Raw genomic sequence first — 25,081 nt, 5'->3', positions numbered from 1 at the left:
TATAATGCTAGTGAATTTGCAAAAGGTACATTATCTAAAACAACTAATTCAACTGAGAAATATGTAAAATTTATTTTTAAGTTTTTTTATTAACATCTTTGTTTATAGTTATTTTATTAATAATTGCACAAACTTGGAGCAACCAAGATGTTCTCCACTAGATGAATAGATCAATAAACAGCAGCAGATCCACACAGTTAAATACAATTTAGCGCTTAAAAATAAATGAGCTATCAAGCCATGAAAAGACATGGAGAAACCTTAAATGAATATAACAAAGTCAATTTGAAAGGCTACATGTTGTATGACTCTGTAGTAACATCTTAGAAAAGGCAACTAACAGAAACAGTTATGGATCTATAGTTTCCAGGGGTTTCAAGGAAGGAGGGATGAAGATACAGAGCATAAAGGATTTTTAGAGCAGTGAAACTATTCTGTATGAAGTTATAATGACAGATAACAGGTCATTAAACATTTGTCAAGGGCTAAATTTGTGGCTCAGTGGCAGAGTGTTTGCCTAGCATGTGGGAGGCACTGGGTTTGATTCTCAGGACCATATATAAATAAATAAAATAAAGGTCCATCAACGACTTAAAAAAAAAATTGTCAAAACCCACAGAATTTGCAGTACCAAAAATGAACTCCAATGTAAAATGTGGAGTTGGGTTGCTAACACATCTCAAAGATAACAATATTTAGGATTTAGTGCTTCCATTAAAATAATTCAATTCCTTTGAAATTTCATTTTATAAGAAACTGAATAAATACAGATTTTTATTTTTTAATTTATTTTCAGTGCTGGGGATTGAACCTGGGGCCCTGTGCATTCCAGGCAAGCGCTCTATCACTGAGTCATGTCTCCAACTCTTAGAAATACAGATTCAGTAATCGCAGATCTCTCACAAGATTTGTTCAACAAGTCTGTTTTCTTGTATGCTCTATAATGAAGTAGGCCTGGAAAAAAGTTACTAAATAAGGGCTATGATTAAGGGTTAAAAACCAGTTATACAGATTCTATATAAGATTTCTTTAGTGTAAATAAAGCCATAGTACCATTAACAACAAGTAAATTATATAACTGATCTTATCAGGAAAGCTTCAAATAATATTAGTTATGTGGCAATACAGTAAAGCTATGTGGTAACAAATAAAAATTTCATGGAAGCCTTTGGTTTAATAAAAATTACATGTATTTGAAAGCAATACAAACCAATAGTCTCAGGCAGCTGTTGAAGTGAATTGCTTGATAACAGGAGGTCTTGGAGATTTTCACAAGCCGAAATTCCTTCTTCCACCATTTCAATATTATTTTTGGAAACATCTAAATATGTGAGCTGTTTCAAACTACCAATAAACTATAAGTAAAATAAAAATAATAATAATAATAAAATAAATATAATTACTGTATCAAATAATTTATAAGAAATTCAGGTAATAAAAAAATGCCAATTTTAATAAATAATTAAATGTTAACATGAGAAAGATGACTCAAAATAGTAAGCTAAGAATTCCTATTAACTTTAACCCAATGGAGTGACAAAGGATATGTATTTTCTTTAGAAACTTAGCTGTTAATCACCTCCCTAGGGAGATACATATATGGGGATTCTTATGGCTTCTTTAGATTATGGGAGTATATAATTTATCCGTAAGAAATCATCCTAGCTTTACAATTCCACAGGCAAACTAAATTAGGAAAAAAATTCAATTGCTACTACTGGAAAGGATATACTCTATAATGCTAAAAAAAGACTAAGTTATTAGCCTGTTACGAGAATTTCCAGATTTTAATCAAGAATGTCTCAAATATAGTAAGAAAAGCGTGATTTGTTTCTGTTTAATAAAAAAAGTAAAAAATAATCCATTTTTAACTAATTAAAAGTAATTTTAAAATGCACAGTTCAACTACTGCAAAGAAGAGACAGAAATTAGTGAAGCTGTCCAAAATTCCATATACATACCCCTGGAATAAAAGTAAGTCTATTACCATCCATCCAAAATTCTTTCAATCCACTTAGTTGCTCAAGTACTTCAGGCTATTTGGATAGAAAAGGGAAAAAAATCAAATTAATTCACAGAAATGTCTTTATCTGGCAAAAGAAGCCCTGAGAATGTACAATATAACCTTTAGTTTTAAAACATTAAATAAAAGGGGGAAAAAGAAAAAGCTGGGTGCAGGGGAGAAACACAGCCAAGACATGAGCCATTCCACTGCATTATAGTTACTACAATAGCATTATTAAAGGGAAATTCCAATATACACTCCATACAAGTAGATTACATAAAACTCATTTAAGTTTTGGATTATACAACAGAGTCAACTATCTATACAATTAATAAAGAAATAAAAGTAGGGGGCCTGGGAGTACAGCTCAGCAGTAGAGCACTTGCTTAGCGTGTGAGGCTGAGGCCCTGAGATCAAACACAGCACCTAAAAAAAAAGAGGAAAAAAAAAGAGGGGAAGGGGGATCCACTGCCTGGAAGTATATAATAAAAAGAATTTCTCATTCATTATCAATAAAAAGATACAGCCTTTTAGAAAATTTTAGGAAAATCACAAAGATGTTGTTTCTCATGACATTAATAGAGAGAAAAGTCACTATACATACTAAAATTTTCAATAACAGGAAAGATAAATAAGCAAAAGCATAACCATATGACAAAAATAGAAAATTCTGTCATTTAAGCTCCTAATGGAAAATTCTAATGACTTGGTAAAAAAACTGTTTATAATATAGTGTTAAATACCTAAAACTAATTTTAAGTGTTGTTGTGGACCTTTGTATTCAGGTAAAATTTGCTTTTGGGCATTGGAGCTTAAGACTGGAATGTTTCTGTCACCCCACAAAGCCAGGTGCAATAAATGACCAAGTGACAGCAAAGAGTACCATCATATCTAATCAATGAAATAATGTGAGTCTTGCATAAAAAGTCACATCATTCAGATTTATTGACAAAACATAGAAAGAATTCTAGGGGCTGGGATTGTGGCTCAGCGGTGGAGCACTCGCCTACCACGGGCGGGGCCCAGGTTTGATCCTCAGCACCACATAAAAATAAAGGCATTTTGTTGTGTCCATCTACACCTAAAACATAAATATTAAAAAAAAAAAGAATTGTAGATATATTTTGGATTAAACAAAATTTCCTTTTGTGCTTCACTGTTGTAATTCTAAATATGTGAGCTGTTTCAAACTACCAATAAACTATAAGTAAAATAAAAATAATAATAATAATAAAATAAATATAATTACTGTATCAAATAATTTATAAGAAATTCAGGTAATAAAAAAATGCCAATTTTAATAAATAATTAAATGTTAAAAAAATATGTATATATTAAAAAATATGTATATAATGTTGAAAGATCAAAATAGTACAAAAATGAATGACAATTTTGAAAGCTTACTGGATTCATAAAATTAACAATTGAGAATTTTTATGTAGTTAATATGGAAATTAATTAATACACTGAAAACAATAAGAGTACAGTAAATAATTCAGGAAACAGTATATTTTTCCTCCCACAGGGAATAAAAACTCCACATAGTGAAATCCATAAGGAATCACTTCTAGTTAGAACATAATAAAAAATAAAGTAAGTATTTTTTAAAGAAACTGGAAGGTATCTCAAACCAACATGGTCCTTCACTGGACAAAGGTGAAATGCACAACTAGCTATCTAAACTACTCATAGGGCACACAACACAGTCCTGAGAAATTTTTGTTCTTAAAGACTATCATGTGAAAGCCAACACAATTTTGAACAACAAACTCATGAACATAATTTTAAAGTTTTAACAATGATATTGAGTTTGATGAATTCCTTTTTTAAAGAAATCTACTTTATTTTTTGAGTTACTTTTGAACACTAAAGACACACTCCTTTTAGATTCAGCATCACAGTGTACTATAGCATACAAAGGACAAACACAATTGACAGGTCTCAATACAAACTCAAAAATAACAACTATTTCATTCAATGACTTTCCCTTTAAAGCCTTTATGTAAAACTCCAGAGAAGTATCTTATCACTAAACAAACTCATAAGCAACACCCCCAGAGGAATTATTTTTGACTCAAAACTACACTACCAATTGCTGTATTTGAGAATGATGTTTTTTTCCTTATAATCTCTCAAACTTTCTGTTTCCTATGCTAAAAACTTCTGGCTATCTCTTCCATGGACCTCTCATTAATTTCATATTTTAGCCTTACTTTTGTCAGACTTTTCTATGGCTGGTTAATTTTTCCATCTGTCTGGAAAGTTCAGGTTAAGAACTTTCATATCTGTCCTTCCTATCCCCCATCCCTCCCTGTACTGTAGATTTAAACTAGAGTCCTGTGTATGCTAGGTAAGCCCTACCACTGAGCTATATCCCCAGCCCTTTCATTTTTTTGAGACAAGAGTCTTGCTAACTGATCGTCCTGCCTCGGCCTCAAGTCACTGGTATTACAGATCATGCCACATACATACCCAGCAGAACTTTCATATCTTATATCTCAAAAAATGTATACCTTTATTCAATTTTTAAGAGAAATACTTGAATTTTCACATTTTGCCCTTGATCACATGTAAGGCTTATAGAGAATGAGACTAATGGGAACTTACCACTTCTGTGAATTCATTACTTCCCAAATCCAGTCTTTCCAGCTGGGTCAATCTATTCATGGTTCTATTCACAATGGAGTTACAAAGAATTAACTATACGAAAATATCAATTACATGGAAGCTTTCAAATTTCACAGTCAATGTATACTTATGTAACGAAGCATAGGCTTTTCATATGTTGGCCAAAATGTTAATTTTCTAAAACAATAAGCCAATATTTATTTTTCTAGATAGAATGAATTTAATCACTGATTATTCTCTAATTTTGGCTTCTCATCAGTCTTATTTTCTATTCTTAAGAAGAAATTGCAATGAATTTAAAGTCATAGGTCAGAAAATGAATAAAAGTTTTTCATTTTGTAACAGAATAAATTTTCATATAGTATATACACATATATATCAGTGAATTAAGACTATTTGGCAAATACATATTCATTTACTAAGTAATTTCAGCAAGTTTTTTTTTCAAGACTGGTCATATATTTCTAAGATTTTAAAATAACTATAATTCTCATAGTTTTCAAAATGTTAACATGTTCTTTACATGTTCAAGCCAATAAAATATAGGTTTTGAATTTTAAAACTGGTAGATTATTTTAAAGCAATAATATATTATTTTAAACTTCCCACTTAACAACATTTCTCACCAACTAAAGGCTAGAAAAATGTACAAACTGGTTTGTGATGAAATAAACAGTTTATTTTTATATTTCTTTCCACAAAGGTATCTTTTGAAACTAATTACAAATTAATTCAAATGTGTATTTATGGTCTTCAATTGCTATTTTTAGAAAAACTCATTACTTAATATATTGAGATGCCCTAAACTACCCATAAGCAGCTCCACATTAGTGACTTTATAGGGAATGATAAAATAACAACTATATTTCTGCTATCATTAGATTATTCATTCATATGTTAATATTTCAGAAATAAACTTCATTTAAAGCACAAAGGCATCTTAAATTATGACAAAAAATACCTAATATTTCTTTCTTCTCTCAAAACTTAACAAAAATTAATGTTAAAAATTAGTTTAAATATTTTTTCAGGTTTTTAACTAAAAAATATAAGAATCCACATCATAATTTATGTTATGGCCTAAACTGAAGCTAATTTTCTCCAACCTTTAAATTTTAAACATGCCGTTCCATCACTGCCCCTTTAATTCAATTCGTCCCACAATGCCAAATTTTCTCAAAGCTCCTTTAACTTAGATTTATTGAGTGCCTATTCTCAGGCACTATAATCCTATCTCCTTATTCATCTCTCTCTTTTTCCAAAAAAGCTAGAAGCAAGCTATAGCAAAAGGAAAAACATAAAAAAAGCAAAAGGAATTTCCAGGAATTTTTTCCAGATGTATAAAATCACATGCTATGACATTAAGCTTGAATGTTCAAACTACTTTACCAGGTGAAGTTTTGAGAAAAGTAAAAAGGGCTGTGAAGAGGGAGGAATATTGAAAGAAGAAAACAAAATCATCTTGTTTTGACATTATTATAATGACAAGAGAAAATTCATGTGTAGCTATTGAATACATAACAACAACGGAGGCAATTTATGAAAACAAATAGTTTCAGGGGTATAAAAATGAAAAGTTAGTACATTGGAACAACTGAATTACAGAAAACATTTAAGGAAAAAAATAAGTTTCAGAACGTTTAGGAAAATATGAATGAAACAGACATGTAATAATAAAGAGAAATATACTACAACAACACAAAATTATCTATCTCTACCTCAACCCTCTGTAGATAATACTGGTAACCTGCGATCCATTTACACACCTATCCTGAGTGTGTAAATAAACTGGGTGTCATAGCACATGCTTGTAATCCCAGTTACTTGGGAGGCTGAGGCAGGCAATCACAAGTTCAAGGTTGGCCTGAGCAACACAGTGAGAACTTGCTTGACTCAAACAAATAGCAATACCATTACCAGCAATGAAAACAGAGGGTCAGGGGCTGGGGATAAGGCTCAATAGTAAGTAAAGTGCTTGCATACCATGCACGAGGCCCTGGGTTCAATTCCCAGCAACACCAAAAACCAAACAAAAAAATAGAGCGTCAGTTACAGCTCAATGGTATTGTTTGCTTAGTCTGTGCAAGGTCTTGGGCTCAATCCATTCTATGTATGAATGAACATAAGAATGAATGAATAAATGAATCTGTCTATCTATCTCAGAAATAAAATTTTATCTTAGAATAAGGTCCGGCTTACTAATTCAAGGAGAAGAAAGAAATAGTATCCCTCAAATTTCCTGTCATCACCAGGCTCGGTGGCTCACGCCTATGATCCCAGCAGCTCCGGAGGGCGAGACAGGAAAATTGCAAGTTCAAAGCCAGCCTCAACAAAAAGCGAGGAGGCACTAAGAAACTCAGTGAGACCCTATCTCTAAATAAAATGCAAAATAGGGCTGGGGATGTGGCTCAGTGGTTGAGTACTCAGGAGTTCAATCCCCGGTACCAAAAAAAAAAAAAAATTTCTGTCATCTACCTCTAAAAGTCATTGTATTTATCTCATTTTACCTTCTCTCCTGTTTCATAGGAAGGACATAACATTTTTTTGTGTTCCTGACAGAATACTCTGCAAACTCTTTAAGCAGTATTAAGTTGTGCTTAACAACATATGTAAAATTATAGGTCTTCCTTTTGTTAGAATCTCTAATCATAAAAATATCCAGACATATAAATCTGAATGTGACTTTCCTAATATTTAAAACTATGGCTTTCTTTATATTTTTGGAGGTCTCAAAGTTTTTAATCATATCTTAGAAAGGAATAAAGAATGATATTATCAAATTTATTGATAGAGCCTGATCTGAATATCTAAAAGGAGTTAAAAATCAGTGAATTACCTATGGTATCAGACCATAAGCATTTGGATCTAAAATGTCCCCCAAAAGCCCATATGTTGAAGGCTTGGTCCTTAGCCTGCGGCACAACTGGGAGGTAGGTAATGGAATCTTTAGGAGGTGGGGCCTGGTAGAAGGAAGCCAGGTTATGGGTGGCATGCCTGTCGGACATACAGTACATTGAACTCAGGGCTTTGAACATGCTATGCAAGCACTAGCACTTAGCTGTACCTGGCCCTGTTTTTTGTTGTTTGTTTTGAGACAAGCAAGGTCTCGCTAAAATGCCTAGGCTAGACTTGAACTTGTGATCGCATATCTCAGCTTCCCAAGTACCTGGGATTAAGGGCATGTGCCACAAGGGGACATTGGAACCCTGGCCTCTTACAGTTTTCTCTTTGCTTCCCAGACACCCAGAGGTGAGCAGCTTTGTTCCACCATGCACTCTCACCACAATGTGTTACTTCATTACAGGCCCAAAAGCCATAAGGCCAATCATGGATAGAAACCTCTGAAACCTGAGCAAAAATAAACCTTTTCTCTTTGTAAGCTGTTTATCTCAGGTATTTTGTCACAGTGACAGAAAGCTGACTAATGCACCACATTAATTATAGGCTTACTTATTATAATAAACAATTTATATATTGTTATTCAGGTATCTTAGAAACCAGTAAAGTTTTGAGCTACGCCAGTACTAAATTGACGAAATATTTAGACCTTTTAAATTTTTAATATGGTAATTCTTACTTTTAAGTTATACTCACAACCATCATTAGAAACTTCATTCATGCACTGGATAAATACTTGGCTAAAACAAACTATCATTTGAGGGGGAAAAAAACAAACTAGACATGTACTCTGTCCTCAACTTATAATCATGTGGGACAGAGGAAAAGACATACATGTGCATGTATACATGTTGGTCAGGCAAGAAGAAAGTGACATATAAAAACAGATACATTACTTGATGTGGCAAACACAGTAAAAGATATAAATGTGACGCCACTGAAGCTGAGTAAACAAAACAACTAACTCCTGGGGTAACTGAAGATGTTTGCTCCTCAAAAAGTAACAATTAAGTCTTAATGATTCTATTTTAATACTAGTTAAGAATTTTTTTTCTATAAAAGACCAGATAGTAAATATTTTAGGTTCTGTGATCAAAAGGTCTTTGTCACAATTACTGAACTCTACTTTACAGAATAAAATCGGCCAGAAGTAATAAGTAAATTAAGGAATGTGGCTATGTTCCAATGAAACTTTATTCACAATTATAGACAATGGGCAATAATTAATCATAGACTGTAGTTTGTCAAGCCCTACATAATATATAGCAATGTATTCAAGGTATTTTAAGATGTTTTTAAAATAAATCATCAAAGAATACAGTGCATTTTGAGTTTGTAGACCTGTTTTTTTTTTCAATAGTTTTATCTCCTCATTTGCTCTTAAACTACCATCTCTTCTTGATGTTAGATTACAATATGAGAACCAATCACCCAATTTCTAATTTACAACAGATGAGAAAGCCAAGCAGTCAAGTTTTAGTTAGCAGCTTCACATGAAGACTATACAGATCTCTCTAATAAATGATATGTATGGGTTCTAACATTAAGAATTTGAATCTCTATTTAGAACTCAGGTTGGCTTTACAAACTTAATTTTTCTTTTCTCACAAACGTATTGTCTAATTTTTGTATTACACAAAAGATTATGCCTCAGAGAGCTATGAAATCACCAATAGGAAAAAAAAAAAAAAAAGAAATCACCAATAGACACATTTTTAAATTTAACACCAGGAATCATATAATATAAGCACCACAAATTTAAGTCTTTATAAAAATCTAACTCTTTTTAGGGAAATATGGATTAAAAATTCTAAATTGAATTTTTAAAAGGATAACACCTTTACTTACTTAGGCAACATTTTTAACTGGTTTTCTCTAAGTTCTAATATCTGAAGTTTAGTTAATCTGCAAAACAAAGAACAAGTCAAGTGTCTACAACAAAGGATTTAATAATAATGCCATATTTTAAGGTTTTAAAACAACCAATACTAATTACATAATTACTTTATGCAGAGTAATATAAAATATTACAAAGGAATAAAAACCACAAAGGAAGAAAAGACTATTTCTGCTGTTCAGAATTAACAGGAAGGAAAAATGCTTTTAGATATTTTCAAAGGGACAAAGTGATTGTTCCTAAGTAACAATCCTAAAGCATATCCCATGCCTTCCACTACAAATAACCACAAAACTGTTCCTTAAAGAACAATAATGCAACTCTAGAGAATAGCTACAAAAAGAGATAAATAAATCTGCTGACAATTCAGCAATATACATTTCACTATAAAATAGGGGAAATGAACAAATTAAATGATGCAAATGCCAGATACAGAAGATGAATCTAAAAAGTATAATAACTGCTTTAGACAAATGATAACTACAAAATTAAAGTTTAGTTTGCTAACACTTTCTATAATAATTAATTTAAATTCAATAACTTGATACCTATTATTCATTAATTCATCTGTTTAAAAAATTACTCAGAGACTTAATGGGGATGGTGATGAAGAGAGATGAAGTAAACACATACTGGTAAACCAGAAACATACTGTTTTCTCAAGAATTTTGATTCAGTGGGGAAATAGCTAAATAGATTGTTAAAATATTTTAATAAATACTAAGAATATAGCATTTGGTATCTCAAATATACAGATATTATCCCTAGGAAAACCTTCTATTTTTTTGCCACCTTAAAAACTGGTGGTCTTTTTTTAAAAAAAACTCTCACTGAAAATAAATTTGGAATGAAAGTAACTAGATTCAAAGAAACTATAAAAATCACTAACTGCATACTAATTAGTATTAGTATTTGGTACTCATGGTGTTAAAACAAGAGGATTGCCTGTTCTAGACCAGTCTTGACAACTTACTGAGACTCTCTCTCAAATTAGAAATAAAAAGGGCTGGGGATATAGCTCAGTGGTAGACACCCTTGGGTTTAATCCCCAGTACTGCAAAAAGAAGAAAAAAAATCACAATACTTGGAAATAGTTACAAAAGAAGAGCCTATGAAACTATAACATGGTATTACTAAAGTAACTTATAGTTTTGTAAACTACAAAAGCTAACAATAAATGTTTTTAGGAGAAACTATAATTTACCTGCCAAAATTAGCTGGCAAAAATTCAAGGAAAGCATCATTCAGATATAACTGGGTTAGGTTTAACAGCTGAGAAAATCCATCAGGGAGCCTATATAAAATATATCAGAATTTAAATTAATTTCATATATACAATTTCAGCCTCACAAGAATCTGTGTAATCAAGACATTTTCTCAACAGAAAATAGTCACCTCTTTACAAATTAAGGTTAGTATTTTGTAATAATTTGCCTGCTTCAATGTTTGTAACTTCATCTCTTTGGTAAGAGAAAGTCAGGTAATATTTGTCTCTGTAACATTAAATTTGCACAAATAGTTAACCAAGAATGAGCCACAACACACAGAAATACATTTAGGACATAACCATGAAAATGACAGGCACCCTTCAAATTCACCTTATCTAACATCAAGTGAAGGGACTAAAGAGTTTCTAAACCTAGGCAGAGACAATTTGAGAATAATTCTTTGTTGTGAGAAAGCTGCCTTGTCACTGTAGGATGTTTAACTGTGGCCCTGGATTCTACCAACTAGATGCCAATAGTGTGCATGTATGTATACACTCCAACTCCCTGACAGTGAAAATAAAAAAATTATCTCTAAAAATTGCCAAGTGTCCCTGGGGTAAAAACAGGCTCCAGTGGAAAACACTGGTTTAGATTATTTTGATAATCAACATTTAGCCCCTAAATAATTAAGGTTTAGAATTCTTCAAGCAAATAACATAAAAAGCTGAGTATTTTAAATCCAAGTAAGAATCTACATGTATTAGTTTCTATTTCTTCTTGCTTATGAAACAGGTTCTACAGATGTAGAACTTAACGACAGAGTATTATTTTCAAATGAAAAGTATATACATCATTCTTTATGTGTTTGCCATGGATTTTAACAAGCATAAAATCCTTGTGCATTAAGACATAGCAGGCTTAGCATAGTGGCACACGCCTGGATCCCAGAGGCTGAGAAGGGAGGATTGAGAATTCAAAGCCAACCTCAGCAAGCAACTCAGTGAGACCCTCTCTCTAAATAAAACACAAAATAGGGCTGGGAATGTGGCTCAGTGGTCAAATGCCCCTGAGTTCAATCCCTATACCCCCCCCCCCAAATCTATTCCTAGGCCAACCATCCAGGTGCTGACTCCAGTGTTCATTAAACAATTTATTCAAACTAGACTCTCAGTTCCTTGTTCACTTCAACTTGTTTATATCAACCATCTACTTCCAGGAAAATACTCTGGATATTACCATATTGCTGGCAATATCCAGAATATTATGATACATTCAAATATCTCACATTTTGGCACTGTACAAATAGTGAGGAAACCCAGCAGATTCTAGTCTCATTTCTGACATTAACTATCGGTGAGATCTGCATTAAAAATACTTGTATTGTCTTTTTTAGATCTCAAATTTACATCCATAATATGTGAACGTAGGAAGATTAAGATTTCATTTTTTATTCTAAAACCGAACCTTTGTATAGCTTTAAAATTGATAGAAAATTTTCACTAAAATACGTAAAATAATATTCTGTAATATTCTACTAGTGCTTCAAAATTGTTTGTTTTTTAAAAAAAAAACAACTTATAATTCAATTGAGAATAACTTACTTAGAAATTGGGTTTACACTGGCCTCCACAATAGTCAAAACTTTACAATTTTTTATATTTTCTGGAAACTCTTGTATTCCTAAAAAAAAAAATAATAATAATCAAATTAAAAGAATGTCTTATAGAGACCAAAACAATAATAATTAACATGTACCCCGCAGATTCTGAGAATAATTTGCCAACTAAGCAGGAGCTAGACAAACTGACACCACCAATGAGAACCAAATAGAACCACCTCCACAATTTCTCTTTCTGTGCATCTTTCCTTTTTTGCCTCTCTATAACTGTTAATTACTTGAGTTGATTTTCCTTCCTTTCCTTCTCTTAGCTCTACTGAAAATTACAACCTTCTCAATGTGATAAGGACAGAAAATGCACAACATTTAACATTCTGTTTTTCTCACATAAATGATTGCTTTTTAAACACTGGGATCCAGATTGAGCTGGCCCCTTATATACATAAACAAGCAAAGCTGAAACAAAGCTGTAGGTGAAAGGGTTGGAAAATCTATCTCACATATGCCCACAGATATACCTGAAGGTGATAATACTAACATAATAACACATTTTCTCTTTCCTGCATCTATCTTCTCTTTTTCCTTATCTTTTTTTACATTCCTCTTAAGAGTTTTTCCTTCACATAATCCAGTAGCATACTCAATATAAGTGGTTAAGGAATGTATTGATTTCTGCACACCATGATGTGTATATTCAAGAGATCTACTAAACATTTCAACTTTTCAGTGGGCTCCTACTTATGATTTGGGGGAATGAGTGGTAGTAATGGGAATTGGACTCAGAGCCTCATGCATGCTAGAAAACACTCTGCTACTGAGCTACATCCCTAACCCTTGGAGTATCCTTTTAGACCAAGTGTTTCACAAACCTGAGGTAAATAAATTTTTAAAAATTTCCAATCTGTTACAGACCAATACATTTGCAAAATACAATATAAGTACTGTGAAGTTAAATTTTGGTAAAATATTCTAAGCACCTACTCATCTCCTAAAATTATCACAGCAAAAATACAGCAACAAATAACTGGTAAACTAGCACTAGTCCACAGACAACTTTAAATAGCACTCATTGTTCTAATCTTGATCAAAGAAATGCTAATTTAATTTTTTTTCAAAAATGAATTTTATATAGTCTGTTTATTAAAAAAGATCCATCCCTCCATTAACATAATGATTGATTATCCAACAGGGTTGTCAACCTTTTAAGTTGTCACCCTTTGAAGTTTATTCCAACTTTATCATCACTAGATGATGAAGTAAGCTTACCATAATGCCATGTATAGCGTTTCAGGTGATGAAAAATGGTGCAAAATCACCACCTAGCAAATACCACAACAATAACTGCTTCAGTCAAAACTCATCAATAGACTGGGTGTTTAGGTCAGTGACAGTGTGTGTGTGCTTAGCATGCGGTGCAAGGCTCTGGGTTTAACTGACAACAGTAGCACACACAAACTGGGAAAAGGACAAGAAAAAGAACAAATCAAAACCCCTAATAACAATGGATGCCAAAATTACTGCATAAAAAGTAATAATAAATAGGACATTAATTTGGTCTCAAAGATTCTTTCTACAAGATATTTATCAATTACAAAAGGAAAAGTTGACTGAATCTGACAGGCACCATCTTAACAAAATTCTTCAAAGTTAAGCATTACCAGTTAACATCAATAGCACATGGCAACTTGTCTGAGATGCCCTGAGAAACAATGTATACTTGCCAAAAACATAAAAGCTACATTTAAATATAAGCAAGCATCAAACAAACCCAAATTAAGAAAACTTTTATTAAAGGCCAGTAATCTTCAAAAGAAACAAAGGAGGTCTTAAGAGCCACTCAGAAGAGAGAAGGCCTAATAGACCCGACAACTGAATGCAGTTGTGTGAAATTAACAAATACTGATGAAGATATGGAAAAATTGGAAACTACATATATACACTGCTGACTGGAACAGAAAATGGCTGTGGACAATGGTTTGGAGGCTCCTCAAAATGTTAAACACAGAATTACCCTATAACCCAGAAATTCTACTCCTGTGTAGACTTGAGAAAATTAAAAATGTATGTTCCAACAAAAACTTGTACATGAATGCTCATAGAAGAATTATTTACAACAGCCAAATATAGAAATAATCCAATACCTATCAACAAATGGATAAAGAAAATAAATGAAATGTGGTATATCCACATTATGGGAATATCAATATATGGTACAACATGGATGCATCTGGAAAACACTATCTGAAGAGAAAGCAGCCATACATATATTATATATGATAAATTATATAAGATTCTATTAATATGAAATATCCAGAAAGAACAAATCCTGACAGACACCAAAAAGATAAATGGTTGCAAGGTACTGAGAAAAACTAGAATGGGGAGTGACTAGTTAGTGGGTCCAGGGTTTCCTTTTAAGATGACAACAACATTCTAGAACTACACAGTGGTGCCGGTGAAACAAAAGTACACCAAAATGCATAAATTTAAAAATGCTAAAATGGTAAATGTTAAAACATGTGAATGGTCCCACGATAAATATGAAAAAATTTAACCAGAAACAATTGTTATGTTAATATTATTTATTTATTTGAGTTCAATACACAATCACAATTTTATACATAGGATACAAGTTTTTAAGGAAAAAGTCACAAAGTCCTTTTGTTGATTCTCAAAAGGAGCACGACAATCATGCTAATGGTTTTTCTTGTGTTTGGACAAACAAAACATATATAATTTGAGGTAGTATTAAAAATCAAGAATTTCAATCTCTCAAAAACAGAAAGTTGTAAATGCAGTGGTCCCTTTTATCTTGTTCACCTCTGTATCTCCAACATCTAAGACAGAACCTGTCAGAATAAGTATAAGCTGAGCACCCCTTATCTGAAATGGTTGGAACCAAAAATACTTAGGATTTCAGGGTGATTGTTGTTGTTTTTCCCAGATTTTGAAATATTTGCATGTACATAATGAGATGTTTTGGGGAGAGAACCAGAGTCTAAATATGGAATTCATTTATGCTACATATGTATCTTGTACTTACATTACAGCCTGAAGGTAATTCATGTAACATTTTTAATAATTTTGTATGCTTTGGCTGCAATCCATCACAGGAGGTCAGGAGTGGAATTTTACACTTGTGTCATTATGTTGGCACTCAAAAAAAAAGGCCAGATCTTGGAACACTTCAATTTCAAATTTGAGAGTACAGATGCTCAACCTGTATTACAAATAGTATATTTATTTGCTAAAAAATGTATTTATTAGTTTAGTATTATATAATGAAAATTAATGTTTATATCATCTTCCTCATATACAAATGAATACTTCATGTTTTAAAGTACTTCATTCCATAACACGTAGTTTACAAAAAGTAATTAGGGGTTAGGGTTATAGCTAAGTGGTACAGTACTTGCCTAACACATATGAGGCAATGGGTTCAATTCTCAGCACCACATATAAATAAATAAAATAAAGGTATTGTGTCCATTTATAAATTTAAAAAATTATTTTAAAAGTAATCAACTGATGTCTATGAAATTAACTAAATCATCACTAGCTTTTAGATACATAGTATCTGTTTTCTCCTAAATCAATAGCTTTGAGATACTTATGCAAATTGCTAGCTTAATGTTTATTTTGACTTCAATTTCTACCATATACACTTCTAGATTCTAAATCTATCTCAAATTTGCTCCCATTTTTAATTCCACTTAAGAATTTTTAAGTTCCCATTAGATTTTGTTTAGGTACCTCAAACTGAAATTATCTTTCCTCTATTATTCAGAAAATATGTATCAAACATACAAAATATCAGACACTATGATATGAATTATAAGTCCCCTTTATGAAAAATTAAAATACAGTAAGGAAAACAAACATTTTCTTTCTCCTACAGTAGTATTTTTCCTCAATTTTTTTGTTGTACCTTTCTTCTGTTCTTCAGTTCTCTTAATGTTGGAGAAAAACAAAGGTTCACTCTTTGGGCTTTTCTTTCCACATTCATGCCCCTGTTCCCAATCATCAGATTTCCTCAGGTTCAAACAATTATTTTCTGCTTTGCCTAAAAACTTACAATTCACTCTTTTAGACTCAATTAAAAAGAAAGGCCTTGGTTAACCTCTCCAGAATTCCCACATCAGAAAGACAGATCTTGTTTCTCAATCTTACAATTCCTGTCATTTTATTCAGTGTGTTCACAAGAGAATTAACAACTACATAGTCTTAAATTTTGTCTCCCTTTCCCACCAACTTTCTCTATTGATACTTTAACAGTATGTTATAATCATCAGACCTATTAAATTCTCTATAACACAGGCCATTTGGACACAACAAAATATAATTTTTCTAACAATCTGGCAATCGTGACAATATTACAGAATAACAGAGACTTAGATTAATTCCCCAATATTAAAATAGGACCAATAAACAGAAGCAAAGAACAAAGAACATTTTTTTTTATTCCTAGGTGAGTGTTTTAATCATAAACCATACTACCTGGCCAATTGAAAAACACAAGAAGAACTATATAAAAGATCAGAAACCATGATAATCTAAATGCCAAAATTCAAATGCAAGTGTTTAAAATACAGCTTGCTGAAACTTTTTTTTTTTTTTGTACCAGTGATTGAACTCAGGGGCACTAGACCACTGAGCCACATCCCCAGCCCTATTTAGTATTTTATTTAGTGACAGGGTCTCACTGAATTGCTTAGCATTTTGCTTTTGCTGAGGCTGACTTTGAACTCTTGAACCTCCTCAGTTTCCGGAGCCATTGTGATTACAGGTGCGTGCCACCACACCCAGCTGAAACTATTATTAATAAAGTAAACCACCATGCTTCCTGGCTCTTTCCAAACAGGGCATATCAGCTAATGAATCTCAAAACTGTACCTGATATATTAAGACATATTTAAATATTATTAGACTAAAACTGATATAAACACCTAAAAGCGGAAAACAACAAAAATTAGATATAAGATTATATATCCAATTTAAGATTCAATATGATCAAATGTTATAATAGGGAAAAAATGGATAGTATCTTAATGTTCTTACTCAGAATATAAGAAACACTTATTCATCCATATCAATAGTGATCATGTGAATACTAAATAAATTTTAATAACTTCAAACTACGGAGAACACTATGATCACTTAACATAACTAACCTTTCTTTTAAACAATTTATTATCTAACTGAAAATCCAACACCCAGACATAGTGACACACACCTGTAACCTATATATTCCAGAGGCTGAGGCAGGAAGATTCCAAGTTCTGTACCAGGCAGGAGGATTGAAAGTTCCAGACCAGCCTCAGAAAATTAGCAAGAATACCCTGTCTCAAAATAAAATAAAAAGGGCTAGGAATGTGTATTAGTAGTAGAGGGCTTGTCAACTATAAGGGAGGTCCTGGTTCAACTCCCAGTACGGGGGGGGAAAAAAAAACTAAAAAATTCACATTCCTTACAACCAATCACATCAACCTAAAATGCATACTATATCCTTGTTTTTCAATAAAGAAGACTTACAAAGGCATATATACTACAGCTAAATAATATAGGTTGATTAAATTCGTTCTCTAAAAGTAAAATGAGTTAATTCTTGTCTCTTCTCATCTACCTTTGTTCACTAACAATGAAGTGTAGTTTCATTTAGGCCTTAATTAAAGACAAAAAGAAGAAAAATTACAAAGAAAAGGCAAGGCATTATAAGCAATCATACGGAAAGAATAATAAATCCATTTAATTTTTAGTAAAAATGAATTGTAAAATTATTGGCAGCAAATAGTAATGTCATTCTTTAGGCAGAATACTTAAGTATTTTAAATAATTATTTTTTAGTTGTAGGTGAACACAATACCTTTATTTTATTTTTATGTGGTGCTAAGAATTGAACCCAGTGCCTCACGCATGCTAGGCAAGCACTCTTCCTCTGAGCCACAACCCCAGCCCCTTATTCTGAATCTTTTGATCATATAAAAAGTATTCCCAGGGCTGGGGTTGTGGCTCAGTGGTAGAGCACTCACCTAGCATGTGTAAGGCCCTAGGTTCAATCCTCAGCACCACATAAAAATAAATAAATAAAGGTATTGTGTCCAACTACAACTAAAAAATAAATGTTGAAAAAAAAAGTATTTCCAACTACTCAAAAAACACTAATGGGCTGAGCAAATCATTTAAAGTAGGCTTTTAGTTTTAGCAACAAGGACAAGCTAAAACTAGGAAGCTAAGATTTTACACTGTGGCCAAATAAAAGTCACCATAATTGTAAAAATGAAATTCTTTACAAAGTTGTATGGAAGTCTAGGATATTAATTTAATAGTGCTACAAGTCCACTATGTAGCCATAATTCCACTATTCTTGTTTAGAATAATAAACCTGGAGTTTGTACAAGTATTTTTATTATTGAGTCAAGAAATATTTCCATAGTATTAAGACTGGTAACAAAGTTTACTAGGTATGTACACTTACAGATGCATACAATTTAATATCCTGATTATCTAGAGTTTCTTTCCTTATGCTTTAACATCTATTTAAAAAAATGGAAATGCTTAAAGATAATCTTTTGTGATAGAAGAGTAGACTTAATGACTTCTAAAGTCACAATAATTCTTATATTCTCTAATGCTTTAGCTTGAATTACCTACTAATGTATGCAGAGACATAATTTTAATAGATTAAGTTTATTTACTTTGAGATTTATCAAACAAGCAATGCTTGGCATTATATTAAGCACCAGGGATTGAAACAAAAATTTTTCACACTATCCATAAGAAGTTTCAAATGGTAGTTAGCCTAAATAAAATTATGAGGGGGAAATATCACACTCTCACACATACACATAATCCAACTGGCCTGAGTTTTTAAAAAGTATCAATGTCATGAAAAAAATGAACAAATTTTCCTGATTTTAAAGACCAAAAGAACACAACAACTAAATGCTACATGTGATATTTAACTTGAAAGGGAGAAAAAGAGGCAAAAGAGCTAAGGAGGGCAACAAGAAAAACGGGATATCAAATTTCTTGAGAGTGAGAATAATACTAAGGTTATGTATAAGGAATTACTTTTTGTTGGGAGATGCATACTTCTATGGATAAAGTTTGTGGTACCTGCAATTTACATAAGTTTAGTAAAAAAGAAATATTACATTAGCAGCAACATGTGTATCTGTTTCCTGAACATATTTTAAAAACACACAAAAAAGGAGAAATAAAGCAAATGTGGCAAAATACAAACAATTGATAAATTCATGAGTATTTTTCCAATTTTTATAGAGGCATTTTAGTTGAATATGAAATTTTTTAAGTAGAGTAGAAAAAGACAAGTACATCACTATGAATGAATGGAATATAAATAAAATTATAAATTAAAAACACAAAATTTCCCGGCTGGGATTGTAGCTCAGTGGTAGCTAGCATGCGTGAGGCACTGGGTTTGATTCTCAGCACCGTATATAAATAAATGAATAAAATAAAGGTCCATCAACAACAAAAAAATATATATTTTTAAAAAACCACAAAATTTCCATATGAAACAGAAAAAATTTAGTCCTAAAATTAAATGACTCAATAACAAAAGCTGAAATAAAATAATACCGTTAAAGTTAAAAAAAACTATTGGCTATTGAGAACTGAAAACCTGTTGGGTACTAACCACTATAAACTTCACGTAAACCTATGATTAATGAATAAATCATAAACCCGTAAAATGGATTTATTTCTTAAAATGGATGTGCCAATATGATAATTTTTCTATAAGATATACAATTTAATTGCTTCATATGAACTAGGATTTAGCAAATGAATGCATGCAATACTTTATTTTTTTTTACTTTAACTGTGTATGTGTATATGTGTGTGTGTTGACAGACTTCTGGTTAACTGACTTGCCAAAGTTAATTGTTAACTGTAAAACTAGAATGACTTGACTATTTTAATCAGTACAAAATGATTTGCAATAAGTCATGAAATTTAATTAAAATGACACAGGAAGGATTACTTTCAGACATTATTTAGGAGAAAAGGTGACTTGGCAACTAAGGGCTATGGAATACAATTACCACATATTTGCTGGTACTATTGTACTAACTTGAGGAACTTGTTTATAAAGATTTTCTACAAAGGTTAAAAATTATTTGAATATGTCTTAGCATTTAGTATTTATTGCATGTCATATCTTTGGGCACAACATTTAAAATCTACCCTCATGTGATTCTTTCACTTTTTAATTATAAAAGAAATACACGTTTATTTTTTAAATTTTTTTAAGAGCTAACATCTATCTTCCATATATTCTTCAATGTATTATCAAATGACACATGATGGTCTGCTCTTAATAATAATTTCAACATTTGCAAATCTATAAATGTGACATACACCACATTAATGGATGAAGGGGAAAAAAACTTCAATAGATGCAGAAAAAGCAGTTGACAAAATTAAGCATCCTTTCATAATAAAAACTCTCAACAAATTAAGTATAGAAAGAATGTTTGTCAACACAGTAAAAGCCATATAGGTTCAACTCACAGCTAACATATATTCAATTGTGAAAGCTAAAAGAATTTTTTTTAAATTTTGATTTGTTATACATGACAACAGAATGTATTACAATTCATATTACACATATAGAGCGTAATTTTTCATATCTCTGGTTGTACACAAAGAAGAGTCACAACCTTTCTTGTCTTCTTACATGTACTTAGGGTAATGATGACCATCACATTCCACCATCTATCCTATCCTTATTCCCCCTAAGCCTCCCTTCCCTTTTCCCCTTTGCCCTAGAGTTCCTTTGATCCTTTCATTCCCCCCACCCCATAGCATATGTTTTTTCTAAGATCAGCAACTAGACAAAGCTTTCCATTGTTGCCACTACTCCTCAACATATTATAGTCACACATCTCAAAATATTTGGTCAACAATGGACTACAAAAACAACAGTGATTCCAAAAGATTATAAACACTCCATCCTACTTACTGAAAAATAAAGTTCACTGTATTGATATTCAGGCAGCAGCCTCTCCGACATCTCATGTTTGTTACGTCTTTTTTTTTTTTTTTTTTTTTAGTTCTGATTGGACATAATACCTTTATTTTATTTATTTATTTTTATGTGATGCTGAGGATAAAACCCAGCATCTCACAAGTGTTAGGCAAGAGCTGTACCACTAAGCCACAACGCCAGCCTCTACTACGTCTCTTAACCACATCAAGAGACCACATCAAGCTAATGATCTATATATCATTTAAGTCTGTGTTAAGTATACTCTATGATGTTTACACATTGACAAAGTCACCTAATGACTTATTTCTCGACACATATTCCTGTCATCAAGCAACACATGACTACACTGAAAGGTCCATTCAGGGCATGAATGCAAGAAAAGAAAATAAAAGCCATCTAAATTGAAGTGGAAAAAGTTTAGTTGTCCTTTTTTGAAGATGACACACATGGATCTTATACATAGAAAAACCTAACAACTCCACAATAAAACTGTTAGAACTAACAAATTCAGTAAAGTTGCAGGATACAAAGTCAACATACAAAAATCAGTAGTAATTCTATGTATTAACAACATACAAAAATCAATAGTAATTATATGTATTAACAATAATCTATCCAAACAAAAAAAAATTTTAACAATCCCATTTATAATAGCTAGTGTCATGATTTGGATCTTTAATTTTCCCTGAAAAGCTCATGTGTCAGGCAATGCATGAATGTTCAGAGAAGAAATGATTTAATTAAGACAGCTGTAACCTCCTTAGTGGATTAATCCATTTGATGAATTAACAATTTGAATGAATTATACTAGGTGATAACTGTAAACAGGTGGGGCATAGCCAGAGGAAGGAGGTCACCAGATGTGCAGCTGAGGATTATATCCTGTCCCTAGCTCCTAAAACAGTCTCTTGCTCAAACGCCTGTGTGTTCACATGCTCATACACTCCCTTTCTCCCTCTCAGTCCCTCCTTTTCTTCTTCTCTCTGTGCTTCCCAACTTCCATGAGCACCTTTCCTCCACCATGCCCTTCTGCCATAATGTTCTGCCTCACCTTGAGCTCAGAGTAATGAAGTTGGCTAACCATAGATGGAACCACTGAAACCATGAGCCCCAAATAAGCTTTTTCTCCTCTAAGTTGTTTTTGTCAGGTATTTTGATCACAATAAAGAACAAAAAAATTCACTAATACAGCTACCATTAAAAAAAAAAAAAAAAAACCTAAGGAATAATTCCATCAAAGAGATGAACTACCCATACACTGAAAACCATAGAACACTAAGAAAACTGTAAAACACAATGAAAAAAAATTAAGGAAGCAGTAGAAGACATCCCAAGTTGCTAGAAAAATATATTCCCAAGTACAAAATTCAGGGAAAAAAGACCTTACCAATTTTGCTGATATCTAGTTCCCTGAGATTAATAAAATCTGCAATGGATGCTGATAATGTTGTTAAATCATTGACTGGCAAATTCAGTTTGTGTAGAGACTGACAGTTAAATTCAAGCTCAACATTCTTTTGAATTAAGATCATCTATACTATCCACATTGTTCTACAGATTCAATGCAATCACTACTAAACTTCCAACAACATTTTTTTTCACAAAAAAACATGCTAATGCAAAAAAAAAAAAAAAAGTTAATGCAATGTTGAATTAAAAAAAAAAAACAAGGCTTCAGGTATCACATTCCCTAACTTAAATATATACCATAAAACTGCAGGAATTAAAGCAGTAGTACTAGCACAAGAACAGACACAGACTAATGGAACAAAATAAAGAGTTCAGAAATAAATTCATGCTTTTATGTTCAACTCAATTTTTCCAAAGGTGCCAAAAGAAACAATGGGGAAAGGACAATCTCTTCAAAACTGTTAGGACATTAAATATCCCCATGCAGAAGAAGGAAATTAGGTTCTTATTTTACAAAATATGTAAAATTCAACTCAAAATGGATTAGTGGCTTAAATGTTAAACCTCAAACTATAGAATTACAAAAACAGGACCTAAGGGGAAAGCCTCATTATGCTCTGGAGTATGGCAATGGTCTGAACAATGATTTTTTTTCTTTCTTAAGTAAGAGGTTAATATGCAAAATATGTAAAGAGTTCAAACAACTCAATATCAAGAGAACAACCAACTTGATTTTTAAAATGGCAAAGAACTTAAATAGATATTTCTCAAAAGAAGACATAGAATTGGCCAACAGGAATATGAAACAATGTTCAACATTATTAATCATCAAAAAATGCAAATTAAATCCCCAGTGACATATACTTTACACATGTTAGAATGGCTATTATCAAAAAGACAACAGAGAGTTAAAGGTATAACTCAGTGGCAGAGCACTAACCTAGCACTTGCTCAATCCCCAACAATGGAAAGAGAAGACAAAAGGGTTGATGAGGATTTGAAAAAAATTGAAATGGAACCCCCACTGTTGGTGGGACCATAATTTAGTATAGCCATTATAGAAAAGAGTATAGAGTCTCCTCAAAAATAATATTTTTTTTATAAAGGACTACCAATAGCTAGTACTGGGTATATATCCAAAGAAAATTAAATTAGTATGTCCAAGAGGTATTTGAGGGGGCAGCTCAGTGGTAGCACTTGCATAGTATATATGGATGAGTGGAGAGAAAGAGAGAAACATCTGCAGAACATCTATGTTCTATACCTAAGATACAGAATTCACCTAAGTGTCCATCAACAGATGAGTGAATAAAGAAAATGTGGCATATATACACAATAAAGTACTATTCAAACTTGAAAAAGAAGGAAATCCTATTATTTGGGACAACTTGGATAAACCTAAAGGACATTTCATTAAATGAAGTAAGGAAAAAAGTCAAAACTACTTAATCTTATTTTCATATATAATCTTAAAAAGACAAAATCATAGAAGCATAGAGTAAGTAAAATGGTGGTTATCAGTGGCTGGAGAGGGGCAGGGTTTTGAGTATTAGGCTATATAGATAAAAGGATATAAACTTTAGACAGGAGAAACAAGTTCAAGAGGTCTATTACACAACCCGGTTACTACAGTTAATAACAACATTAAAAAAACCCACCATTTTCCACCTGTTTTAAGTTATCATAGTTTTTATACTTATAAAACAAATGCCAAGCCAAGAGTATAACAATAAATTTTACTGATTTATATAAAACAGGTTGCAAAATCTTTAAAATGGAAAAATAAAATTTTTATATTTTATTTGTTAAAACAACAGAAATCTGAATAATGATTTCATTATTCCCAAGTACAAAAATTAAGGGAAAGAAAGACCTTACCATTTTTGCTGACATCTAGTTCCCTGAGATTAATAAGATTTGCAATGGATGCTGGTAACGTTGTTAAATCATTGTCTGGCAAACTCAGTTTGTGTAGAGATTGACAGTTAAAAAGTTGCTAGTGAAAAAAGAGAAAAAAGGATTTTGAATATCTTTTAAATTTCTTTAAATATTTCATCTATTACCTTTTACAAATAATTAGTAGTAGTAGTCATTAAAATAGAGTTTTACCCATACTAATATCAGAAAGATTTCTCATTATTCTGTTCATGTACCTGAATACATCTGTACCACTTAGAATGATTTATATCCTCATACTTCTAATCTAAGTGAAAAGTGAAACACACTTTAGAGTAAGAATAAGGTTATATACTCTACTGAAGTAGTCAAAAAGGTGGGAGGGGCTGTTACATTTAATAAAATGTAGAGATTCTCTTTCAAACGAGTTTATTTCAAAATGAAAACCATAATAAAACTATTACCTATCAGATACACAAAAGACTCAGCTATTCAAACTGCTTCAGCA

General features: G+C 31.9%; 1 protein-coding gene across 9 annotated transcripts in view; it reads right to left on the bottom strand.

Annotated features, from left to right (window-relative positions):
* The window catches only part of Erbin (erbb2 interacting protein), a 137,761-nt gene that overhangs the window by 48,612 nt on the left and 64,068 nt on the right, over positions 1-25,081 (bottom strand). For 8 of the 9 annotated variants that reach the window (XM_046456208.2, XM_046456207.2, XM_046456211.2 and 5 more), the window contains 7 exons: positions 24,556-24,673; positions 12,238-12,316; positions 10,633-10,722; positions 9,380-9,436; positions 4,613-4,676; positions 1,962-2,036; positions 1,211-1,355 (listed from right to left, as the gene is read on the bottom strand). In XM_046456208.2, the coding sequence (XP_046312164.1) occupies positions 1,211-1,355; positions 1,962-2,036; positions 4,613-4,676; positions 9,380-9,436; positions 10,633-10,722; positions 12,238-12,316; positions 24,556-24,673 (628 nt within the window). Of the gene's footprint in view, positions 1-1,210; positions 1,356-1,961; positions 2,037-4,612; positions 4,677-9,379; positions 9,437-10,632; positions 10,723-12,237; positions 12,317-15,297; positions 15,475-24,555; positions 24,674-25,081 lie in introns of those variants that run through there. The other variant, XM_058583075.1, reaches the window with a different exon arrangement.

Source organism: Marmota monax, unplaced genomic scaffold (assembly GCF_021218885.2).
Source record: "Marmota monax isolate L192 unplaced genomic scaffold, Marmota_monax_Labrador192_F-V1.1 WCK01_AAM20220418_F8-fsc00130, whole genome shotgun sequence".
Taxonomy (NCBI): domain Eukaryota; kingdom Metazoa; phylum Chordata; class Mammalia; order Rodentia; family Sciuridae; genus Marmota; species Marmota monax.
Note: the sequence above shows the minus strand (reverse complement) of the source record. Positions and strands in the feature narration are given on the sequence as shown.